At 29.4% G+C, this 12,582-nt stretch overlaps 2 protein-coding genes across 2 annotated transcripts in view; one reads left to right on the forward strand and one right to left on the reverse strand.

Moving 5' to 3' along the window:
- The first annotated feature begins 3,397 nt into the window (after positions 1–3,397).
- LOC113376422 (major royal jelly protein 2-like) lies at positions 3,398–4,798 on the forward strand. The gene is made up of 3 exons (XM_026616322.1): positions 3,398–3,897; positions 3,972–4,168; positions 4,246–4,798. The coding sequence occupies exons 1-3, from the start codon at positions 3,517–3,519 to the stop codon at positions 4,796–4,798; spliced, it is 1,131 nt and encodes a 376-aa protein (XP_026472107.1). The 5' UTR covers positions 3,398–3,516.
- A 2,989-nt stretch (positions 4,799–7,787) lies between these two features.
- The window catches only part of LOC113376423 (vascular endothelial growth factor C), a 97,012-nt gene continuing 92,217 nt past the window's right edge, over positions 7,788–12,582 (reverse strand). Inside the window, exon 7 of the mRNA XM_026616323.1 lies at positions 7,788–7,889. Within this exon, the coding sequence (XP_026472108.1) occupies positions 7,788–7,889 (102 nt within the window). The remainder of the gene's footprint in view (positions 7,890–12,582) is intronic.

A 12,582-nucleotide genomic window follows, 5' to 3' on the forward strand; every position in this document is an offset into this window, starting at 1 on the left:
TGTTTAAAAAAAACACAAAAAATTATATTACATTATTTTTTTGTCCTTTTATTAAAATAATGTCTGATTATACAAAGTTGATATTACAATAATATTGGCAATTTTAAATTTTTCCAAAATTTACAAACTCATTGTGAAAATTGACATTGTAGATTTGGGACTCTATAAGCTGATCAAATAATATATAAATATTATAAAAATAAAACAAAACTGACTATTCTATAAAAAATACTCTAGTAGTGCCATATAAAATATTTAATTCAATATTGTCGACGAAATGGTATTCTGGCAATCTGTGCGATTTTGCCTATATTCGATTTTGACAAACATTAAATTTCAATAAAATTCAATAAAAATAAAACTATTTTTGATAAAATAACAAACATTGTGCATGTAATTAATTGTGACTGTATGAATTAAGTAAAATGTATACGCATTACTGTAAGTAAAATGTATAAGCGTAAATACATATAAATGTTTTTTTGTTATACTTTTTTAAATATAATCTGCTGTACTAGGACATGTAGTAATTGTTTTACGTATTATATGGATTTTTGAATAGATGGCAACCCAGTTGTCCAATTCAGTTGTGACTTCAATTAACTATATTCGAAATATTTATTGAGATATTATGATTATATACGGCTTTACCCACGCGAGGCAATTTTTACTTGAGATTATATTTGGTATCTGTAACAAGTAGAAATTTGACTGAAGTCGAACTTGGCTGGGATCGAACCTGCGAACCCGGGACTAGTTCAGGCTAACCCTCGTCCAAATCGAACACGTGTAAATCTGTGTCACTTACATCTCAATATTTTCCATCTGGGATATGTCTTAGATAATCGCCTTTTGAAGACAAAACGTACCCACGCCTTTTGAAGACAAAACGTTGTCTAATATATTCTTTTATTACCTCAGTGGTTAGTGTATGTGTTCAGATGCGAGGTGGGGTTCTTGAACCGTAACAAGAGAGCATCGTGTTCTTCAGTGGTCCAACTTTACCAAAGTCTTGTCTTATCTTTGTGAAACGATTGAGAGCAAACTCGGACCGTTTAGGTGAGTGAAGTAGAAAACTGTTTGTACGCTTTATTAAGCGCACGAGACCGTCCAAAGTACGTAATTATTGCGCAACAATCTGCCGGCAGCCTCTGGTCAATCGTTAGTTTAGCCTTGATAAGCTTTCGGTTCCGTATTTAATAAAAATATTTAATAAGTTTGTTATTAAATAAGAAATGCTAAAAACTAGTGGTGTATGGCATTGTACCTTGGGGCAAATTTCTGTAGTTTTCCGTTCCATGAAAAATATTGGATGAATAATAATAATTAACGAGGCGAATTCAAATTCAGTAAGAAAGGTTAAGGTTATAACAAAATTGAAAAAATTGAAATTGGGTAATATGAATTAATTAATTTTGAAAATTTTGAAAATTAAAAAAAATTGTGCTATAAAAATTTGAAAATTTTGAAAATTTTATTTTTGATATTGATAAATTAAATTTTTCATGGAAGTAAAACGCACTGGCGAAAATTGTATTGTTTTCAACTAATTTTTGATCATCAAGTATTTCACTACTTTGCAGTCCTGATTTAGTTTAAATAAAACTTGCCAACACACTTTAGTATTTTTTTTGTTTGAGAAGGACCTCTCAAAGTCGACCGATTTTAAAAATTATAAATTCATGATTCAACAAAAAGTCTAAATACTCGGAAACTTGGGGCATTTGTGTAATTATTTTTGACTGTGGTTCTAGAAGTATTATTGAAGCTTATAGTTCCAAAGTTTAGTTGAACAAAAGTATTGAAAATCAGCCACAATAACCGAAAATTGATAACAATTTTACTAAAGCTCTAGGTTGCACTTAAAAGCTCATAATCTCCAAACAACGTGAGATTTTTTTCAGGACAATCAACCCTAGTCACCCTATTTCAGCTTGACGTTGAGTTTTGGGTCACCTTATATATATATATATATATATATATATATATATATATATATATATATATATATAAATTAAAATTGAAATTCTGTATTTATACGTTTCAACACTTGACACTTTTTTTCTTATGTAATTTCAAAGACTTTAACAATATATACGTTAAAAAAAAAATCTTGGTAAAAATTATGCATACCGTGCCAAGACTATCGGTCGAGCCGCTCCTTAGTAATTAAGAAAAACGTGAAAAATGTTTGTCCACGTTTTAGCCAAAAATTCAATAACTATTCAGAAGATATTATTTGGGAATCGTGCTGATTAGATTTGGACAAAGATCGGCCAAACCGTTTCTTTGTAATTAACTTCGAAATTTTTTATGTTGATAGACATCATAGTCCTAAGGAACTTACTAAAATTTTATGGCCATACGGTAAGTAGTTAAACTTTAAAAATTCATCAAAGATTGAAAAAAAAGTGCCAAAAGTCGCTTTTTGTGATGAGTCAAATGTGATGCAAAATTTGATTTCAACAAATTTAAAAGCCACTTTTTTGTAATCAGCGGAAAAATAAATCTACAAAACATTTCTAGTTATGTAAAAAATGTTGCCATTAATATAGATCCTTAATTAATATCAGGGACTAAGTACATGATATACTTAATCGTGCAGTTGAAAACTTGATCTAAATTTATTAAGATTAAGTCAATTATTACACATTTCGAGAAGCTTATGCAACTTCTCTTGAGACAAAATGCCACTTTAAACTAGTTTTATAAAATTTCAATTAATAAACACCAAACCAACATAAAAAACAATATACCTACATATAATAATAATAATAAGCTGAGTTAAAATCCAACTCGATTCAGGGAAGAATAGTGTGAGAAATTTCCCATTGTCATTTCACACCGCAGTGCTCGAGATGAGCTAATTTTCAAATGGAAACATATTTTTTATCTATATTTCCAATATATATTTCTATTTCCAATATATATATATATATATATATATATATATATATTTTCCAATATACATATGTGTACGAATAACCTACTTCACTCACAACTGTATCGATGACATTGAAATTTCAAATCGGCTCTCAATAATTTTGCAAACGACGTAGTTTTATATTAACTCTTTAATTGAGCTGCATAACTGCATGCTCAAGTTTCTATTGTGACTAGAAGAAATGTGAGATTGACAACACCTTATGCCGGAAATAATTATACAGTGAAAATAAATAGGAAATAACCTTCGCGATGGCTCTCCGTATTATACTTTAGGCGAGTGGAAAATAAATATTTGATTTTCTTGAAAACAATAAATTTTTAGACTAACTATATAAGCTGTCATTTTAATTTTTCAAGAGCATAGTTATATTTCTTTCATTGCAGTAGGGTAATAAATACTTAACAGGTTCGTGGAAGTTATAGTTATATATTGTATATCGGATCTTCTCATTAAATATTTCAGTGTTCAATTTTTTGTAGATTTTTTTTATTGAATTTTTTCCATAAAATATTTTTATTTAGTGCGTGAAGAGCATCGTGATTTATTTCTCTGTATAATATTATCCAGATATGATTCGTTTTCTCCTGTGCTGTGCCTTCGTGCTAGTGAGCGTGCATGCTGCATGCGATCGGAGCTTAGCCGATCTCTCTTACCGTCTCTCCGGTAGCGATCTTCAGTGGCCTTGTCAATCAACCAAGAACATTTACGTCAGTTCTGGCAGATACGTTCCAAAGAATGTCATCATAACCAGAGCCCAAATGTGGAACGATCAAGTTATAGTCGCCATGCCCAGATACAAACCAGGAGTACCATTCACTCTCGGAAAGATGTCTTTGGCCAAGGCTTCTAAATGCATCGCCTCATTAGCTCCATTCCCATGCTGGTCCATGCAAGAAGAAGGCAACTGTGAAGCTTTGCAAAGCGTTGTTGATATTTTCCTCGATCCCATGGTAATTATCAAGAGAAATGATACACAATGGAACTACATTTTCTTTGCAAGAGATTATAATATTGTGGTTTTTAGGATATATTGTGGGTTCTCGATGTTGGTATTGTTAACACATTAGAACAACCCGTACGCCGTTGCCCACCTAAAGTTGTGGCTGTGAATATGAAGACTGGAAAGGTTGTGAAAGTTGTCAGTCTTGAAGGATTAGTCAGCGATGCTAGCAGATTGCAATACATTCTTGTAGATTATGATGAAGAAGGCAAACCTTATGTGTAAGTTTAAATAAATTTTTAGTTTACAAGAGATTTTTTCAATGTGTACATTGTTCACATTGTTGTCCTTTATCCAGGTTTGTGAGCGATGCCGGAACTAGAGCCATTGTCGTGTTTGATGTGTACGCCGGCCAAGGACATCGTGTCGTTTTGCCCAAAGCAGTCACCGCCGGCTGTGCCCCCAATGACGTTCTTTACATCGCATTAGTCCGTAAATCTTGTGGCCAAACTGTCTTGTACTTCACCTACCTCAACAGCCCAAGATTGTTCTCTATCAAGGCCGCTTTACTCCGCAAGGGACAAGGTGCCGGTGCCGTAGTCGATGTTGGACCCAAACCCAATGGCCTACCAATAGTTCTTCTGGGTACAGACAACGGAGCTGCCATATTCTTCAGATTCAAGGGCCAAAGTGACGTGTACATGTGGAACACTGAAACCTGTTTCAAGGAATCCAATTTCGTCGAAGTATTGCCAGGAGGCGACTGCAGATTGGCTACCCAAGTATTGCCAGGATTTAAAAAACTCATGTGGGCGCTTGAAAGTAACTTCCAACATTACATCGCCGATACGACGGGTTGCGTTGGCGCTAGTATAATGTTGAGGCCAGTTGTTAAAACTTGCGATGCTTAGACTGATGAATTGAAATAAAAACTATGTGTGAAACTATTTTGACGAAAGTGTTTGGTTTGAGTGCGAACTTAAACCGTTGAAGAAAAATACTTGATATTATATTGTAGGCACAGTTGCGTATGTGTCTTTGAACGAATGCTAAAGTGCAAACGTTTGCAAAAATGTTCATGTAAATGTACAATTATATAAACAATAAATTAAAAATTAAATAATATATTTCTTAGTTTTATTTTTTACACAATGTAATTAATTCAAAAATTGATTACTCCTTGCAATACTAATTATAACGCTGACAATCTATAAATTGTATGGAATTCTTTGGGTGCTTTTCAATATTATTATATTATTATATTAAAATATTACTTACGCGTAACGATTCTGTGACTAGTTTTCAATAAATACATGTCATATTAATATATTTTCCTTGCATTTTTACAAGTTTGCATCGATATTTGATAAAAACACATTTGATAATAATTAGATTTCTTTAAACGTTTTAAGCTAAATAAATCTCATTTTATATTCTAAGCTTAAATTGTAAATTAAAAAATAATCCGACTTTTTTTCTGGCAAAACTGAAAAATGCATCTTTCGAACAAACATTAAATTAAATCCATCACTCTTCCAAAAATTTGAATTTTTTAGTCAGTAAAATTTATTATCATAGTTGGCCATGCTAATTCTTGGACAATTCTTAGGAATTCTTCAAAAGTAGTGAATATACACCAACTGTAAAAATGTTCAATTTAACTTATGGAATTTTTAAAGAAGGATTTCATTTTAATTTTAGTTGGATTGCATACGAAATTGTCAAAAATCTGAAATTGAACTAAATTAAATAAATAAATTATAAAAACAAGTATTATGTTCGAATTATATTTTTATTCATCTAGAATTTCACTATATTCATATAAATTCAAGTTAGATCAAAGATAAATTAAACTTAATTACAAAGTTCAATACTGGGAAGGAGTAAACTTTAAATGAGGAAATTTTCTTTGCAAATAATATGAAATCTTAATTATATATATATATATATATATATATATATATACGTGCTTCTACTTACAAATATTTAAATCTTAATATATACTCAATAATTATATTTCTTAAAATTAATTTATTTACAATGACAGACTTATTAATATTAAACCACACATTGGAAACAAAAATGTGCGATCAATACAATTTTAAATAAAAATACAGATGATTTAGGGTATATCACAAAAGTTAATTTAATTTTTTTTTAATATTGCTCGTTATATAGGTACAATTTTGAATTCGAGTTTAAATAAATTTTTTTCATTTGTTTATAAATACTATTAACTTGTTCTCAATTTATGATAATGAATAATATATTGATCAGGTGAAGTATATACTGTTTGGTTATGGATTTATAAATATTTACTATATATAACTTAAATATAATAGATCTTAATAATAATAAATTTTAAATCGAGAATTATGATAAAACAATAGGGCACAAGAATTGTGTGCTGGCACAATATACAATATTCCATTCAGGGGTCTTATTGAAATAATTAAATTACTTTATATATAACTTTCAATAATTTTCTGCAAAAGTATTTATTTATATAACATAAAACAACACGTGTACAAAAATATGTCTTTATGGATAAATTAATACTAAAGATATTGCACCGACGTTGTAACAATTTAATTAATTATTTGAAATATATAATTGCTTCTTCATAGAACATAGAACTTCATAGAATAATTTGAATTGAAAAATCTGTGAAAATTTAGTCAACGCTCCTATAACGCGGTTTTTATATTACTCTGACCTGACATGCGACAGCTCTCCTATTTCAAGGTTTTCATTAAACAACCCATAAGTTTCTCTATCAAAATACAGTCATTCCTACTATAACGCGGTTTTCATAATACTCTTATCTGAATTGTGGCAGCTCTTCTATAACGAGGTTTACTTCACAAAACCCATAACTTTCTCTATCAAAATACGATCGACCCTTCTTTAACGCGGTTTTTATTACTCTGGTCTGAATTGCGGTAGCTTTTCTATAACGAGGATTTTATTCAATATCCCATAAGTTTCTTTCTTAACTAATGAATGGTGCTGGTAACGAGATATTGTAAAAAGTTTTAATATAATTCATATCGACTATTTTATCTTTTACAATATAATTATATAAACATGCCAGTTTATACAATCGTTTTTTGTATTTTTGGTTACCATATAACGCGGTATATATTGATGTAATTTGTACTAACTCTGAGTTTTTAGTAGAACGCGCTCCATATAACGCGCTTAATATAACGCGCTGGCTTGTATAGAACGCGCTACGAATTAGATTAGTTTCAATTCGAGTTTCTTATAGCGCGATGTTCATATACCACAGTACGCGTTATAGGAAAGTTAGCTGTATTTGTGTTATTACAGATAATTTAATAATAAATAGATCAAGAACGTGATGGCACAATATACAATATTTCCTAATCAAATATTAAATAAAACTTTTAATTTACAGGATTTGTATTTAGGGGACTATTGTCCAATAAAATAGAAATGTTAAGGCTACGATATGTGCTGTATTCTAACTATGTATGAATTGGTAGTAAAAACTGTCAAAAAGCTATGTTTTTGCTGTACGATCAGGTGTTTTAGACATAAAACCTAACTTCACGTATGTGTTATCAATGAGACGTCAAGAAGATGGACTTTTAATAACATTGTTATTTGACGTTGGTTAGGTTGTATGAGTAAAACGCCTGTTCGCACAGCAAATACATAGCTTTTTGACACTTTTTACTTCCAATTCACATAATGTTAGCATAATATAAGATTTCTATTCCTTCCGATAATTGACCCCTCGTGGATTCTGCTTCCACAACTATGTACACTTCAAACTCTACAAAAATATATGTCTTAAGGTTAATTTAACAGTAAATAAATGTTCAGTCGATAATAGTTCCAAAAATATTTTCTGTGAAGACTTTTTATTATTTTCTACACCTCGTAGACATCTCCATCATTTGGTTGAACTGGCTCCAAAATCGGTTTTACTTTGAAACGCGTTCTGTCTCCTGGCCCAAGATTGCGCGATGGAATCTGATCAGATGGGATAGTAGATATGAAGGCATATCGTCAAATTAACTTTACTTTTTGTTTGTATTTAGTAATTTGATGGTTTAAAGTTATCTCATTTAATAGGAATAGAATTTATGGAGATTTGAATACGATTCACACGATGCCAGACGATATTAATAGATCAATATAAAGGCCAGTTTTTGGATAAAGTAGTTATGTTATGGTAATGCTATGTTACGGGTCTATATTTGTATGGGTTGGTAGTAACAAATTGTCAAAAAGATATATATTTGCTCTGCTATTGGGAAGTTTCGCACATAAAACCTAACTTCACATATGTATATCAAAGAGATATCAAAAAGTTGCACTCATGATGAAATTGCTATTTGACATTGGTGTGTCTTGTTTGCAAAGCGCCTGATCGCACAAGAAATACATAGCTTTTTGGCAGTTTTTTACTACCAACTCATACAAATATATCCGAGTATTGGTACTATTTTATCCGAGAATTGGCTCTATAAATTACCGCAAAATAAATATTCAAAAAATAAACATTTTAACGCTTGTATAATGTATTGAGCATTAATTACGTTACCTCATTTTGTGAAATTTATTCTAACAATTCTGACTTGTTTTTTAGACTCTTAATAAAATTGTTTTGTTTTTTTTTTGACTGAACGAAATATTTTATACGAAAACATAGAAAGTACCTAATTTTCACAAATGAAATGTGTTTATAATTAATTTTATTCAATATTTGATGAACCAGTTGTTAAAATATTTTACAAATTAATATTAAAAAAGTCAATTTTATTTCTAACTTTGGTTACGATTTACGTTGTAGTTCTATTGAAAAAATCTGTCTCAAATCTAATAAATATCATATCAATACTAAATTTAAGAAACAAACCATATTTTCGTATTATATACTGGATTTACGATGTATCTTTAATAAAATCTATTTGAAATTTATTTGATTAATAATATAAAAAAAACAGAAATGCAACAATTGACTGCATTATAAATTATATTAAATGCACAAAAATATTTAATGAAATAAAATGCAAATTATAAAAAAATTATGAGCTTGAACCTATAGGAAAGTATTTTTCTACTTCAAAACTACAAAATTACTACGACTTAAATTAAATAAATATTATTTTCAGAACAAATAATAGGTATATATCATATTTTCATATGTGAAAATTTGAATTATGTCTACTTGAATTTAGATTTTTTTTCTGATATTTTATTAGACTCGCTTTATCACATTTCTGACTTTATATAAAAATGTTATATATGTGTTTGTTTGAACTTTAAATTTATTTGTTTTACTAAAATTCTAATCATAAGAAAAATTTAAATCTTTAAATTTGTTTGTTTCATATATATTTTAAGAAAAATTTAAATAAAATCTAATCTAAATTTGTTGGCATGTTAATTGGCTTCATGTGAATCGATACTCTTGTTTAAATCAATAACGTATTTTTCAACTAAATTTTTTTTATAATAATCAAATTATTTTTTTAACTAAATAAACCATAATTTTATGTTCTAGTAATTCAATAAAGGCAAAAATAATGAACATCAATAACTATAAAATGAGAAAAACCCAATGAATAATTTACATTTTATTCGACATTTCATTTATAAAAACTTGCAAATTATAAAAATTGCATTTTTATTTAGACTATCATATTTGATATCACATGAGTAATTTTTATTGCAAAATCCAATTGATGCATCAGCATTCTAATTAGTACATGACACCATAAAATAGTTTTATTATTGATATTTGGAACGCAGAACACAAAAATTTTATATAATATCTTAACACTTTTATATATATTATTATATAGATTTGTATGAAATGATTTCTAGAGAGACCAAAGAATTATTGAAACGGAAAATTTCGATGATTAAATCAATGAACAAGACAGTCATATTATAAATGATTATTAATTTAATAAAAAGAATGCTTTTACATCATTAGTTTACATTTAACATATACTAACAATAAGTTTATTTATCACAACACGTTTAATATAACTGTGTTTTACTGATGACTAATGGAGTAATATATAATATTTACACAAAATTGGTAATTTTAACAAAATACGTGCCAATGTTGGTTGAAGTTGTTGTTTCATTCACTAAAATTCTCTTGCATCCCATGATATCTCAAGCGATCTGTTATGGAGAGACAAAATAGGCACAAAAGTCACCAAAAAATATGAGATATTTGAATAAAAATTTATTTTCTTTGGAAAAAAAACTTACTGTAAAAATATAGCAATTATTTCAATAGATACATGGCTGTTATAAATATATGTTCCAAATAGTAATGAGTTTACTTCGCAAAGAAAATAAATAACTTTATTCATCACTTGCATAAAACATACGCCAATAATACATTAATTAATCAACTAAATTTTTTACTTGATGAAATGTTAAAAAATAATATTAGTAACCCTTCAACTTACATGATAAGCGTTAATATTGCAAATTTAAAAAAAAAACACTATATTAGACATAGCGAATAATATTTTTTTTTAACTTCCCGAAGGCCACGGTTACGTTTTCACTAGAAAATTCGATTTCCAAATTTTATGTTCACTCGACGTTTCAAGTCGTTCTTAAACGTTTGATGCAAAATTTGAAAAAAAAAAGGTTTTCGATTTTTTGTCGGCGCGTTTGTTCTCATTATCAGAAACGGCTGAACCGATTTCAAAAATTTAAGTGCCATTTGATGAAGTGGACTCTCATAGGTGCCAAATGATCGGCCAAGCCAATTTTTAGAATTGGAAGAAAACTGTGAAATTTATCATCCACGTTTTTGCAGAAAATCCGGAACCGATTTTGAAAATTCAAAGACTTGGAAACTGTGCTAATTAGTTTTTTTGCAAAGATCTGTCAAACCGTTTCTTCGTAATATATTTCTTTCATATATGATTTTTTTTAGTTTGATTTATTGGATTGGAGTAATTCAGTTCATGATCTAAACGAACTCCTAAAATATTAGAGGTCTACGAAAAGTGGTAGCGTTGCAAAATGGGTAGTGCTTTTAGGGCACAAAGAGCGTGTTTATTCAATATAATTAATTTAATTACATGTTATATATTTGCTATTGAAAATCGCATTGATTGGTTTTTAGTAAAAGCGCAAACTTTATTTTTGAAATAGTTAATATACATAATAGTTAATTTGATAATACATAAGAAGCAAATTGTGTATCATGTAATTGGTAGTCAATTGCGGTTATTGCTTTCAGATTCATTTGATAAAGCATTAGTGTTTAAAAAGTTGATTACTTGTATTTGAGTTTTTGACAAACTTAATAAATTTAATAAAGCACATTAAATAACCATACATATATGGTTTCCGTGGGTTTTAGTCGGTATTATTGTGAAAGCGGTATTGAGCCCGACATACCCAGACAAAAGACCTAGTCTGGGATGCCTAAATTCATTTTCTTCGCTATACAAAAAAAAAACATAAACCATGATGAACTCCGGTAAATGGCAATCTTATTAGTATTGGCTGATTAAAAATTATGATTTTTTTTTAAATTTGTGCGTAGGTTAATAATGAATTTCGAATCCCACACATCGTGACAATGGTATAATGCAGGAAATACTATACTTTAGTTGTGCTTATTGTTTGTTGTTTTAACACATTAATCGCCATGTTAGTTAAAAGTGTCTGATAGTCTGACAAATTGACATAAAAATTTCTTGGCATGTTGAGAATAAATATTTTATTAAAAATATAAAATAGTGTTTTTCCAAGAGTTTTAGCAGGTTTTTTTTGATACATTAAGGAACCGATTCTGCCGTAAAATAGACCAATGTTATGACAAAGCTATGTTATGTAGAATTTTTCATACTAAATTATTCAAATACACAACATTTTGACGCTATTTAGTAGCATTTTTGAACCGATTTGGCCGTTCAACAGATCAATGTTATGGAAAATCTATGTTATGAAAAACTTTTCATACTAAATTGTAGTAAATATTGTCATAAGCCATGTGGTTGCAGTTAGGTATTTTTCTCAGGTTGTCAGATAGAAAACCTAACCTAGAAACCGCACAAATGTCAAAAAAAAAACGATCTTAGATAACATGGTCTTTTTGACCCAGCTTTATAACATACAAGTGACGTTGCAGTTTATGTATAAAACGCCTGAACGCACAGCAAATATATAACATTTTGATACTATTTAGTAGCATTTTTGGACCGATTTGGCCGTACAACAGATCAATGTTATGGAAAGGCTATGTTATTGAGAACTTTCCATACTAAATTGTAGTAAATATTTTCAAAAGCCATGTGGTTGCTATGCAGTCTAGCGTTTTTCTCAAGTTTCCAGATAGAAAACCTAACCTAGAAACCGCACAAATGTCAAAAAAACTATCTTTGATAACAGGGACTTTCTGACCCAGCTTCATAACATACAAGTGACGTTGCAGTTTATGTGTAAAACGCCTGAATGCACAGCAAATACATGATATTTTGACAGTATTTAGTATAATTCAGTGGCATAATGTATGCAAGTTGAAACGTAACATGGCCTTGCTATAACATTGGTCTGTTATGCGGTAGAATCGGTCCCTAAATTGTTCTAAATATTGTCAGAAGCCATCTGGTTGCTCTGCAGCCAGGCGTTTTACTTGGGTTGTCATATAGAAAACCGCACAAATGTCAAAAAAACT

This window comes from Ctenocephalides felis, unplaced genomic scaffold (assembly GCF_003426905.1).
Source record: "Ctenocephalides felis isolate EL2017-DRISC unplaced genomic scaffold, ASM342690v1 CF-g0.4_SCAFFOLD_01886, whole genome shotgun sequence".
In the NCBI taxonomy this organism is placed as follows: domain Eukaryota; kingdom Metazoa; phylum Arthropoda; class Insecta; order Siphonaptera; family Pulicidae; genus Ctenocephalides; species Ctenocephalides felis.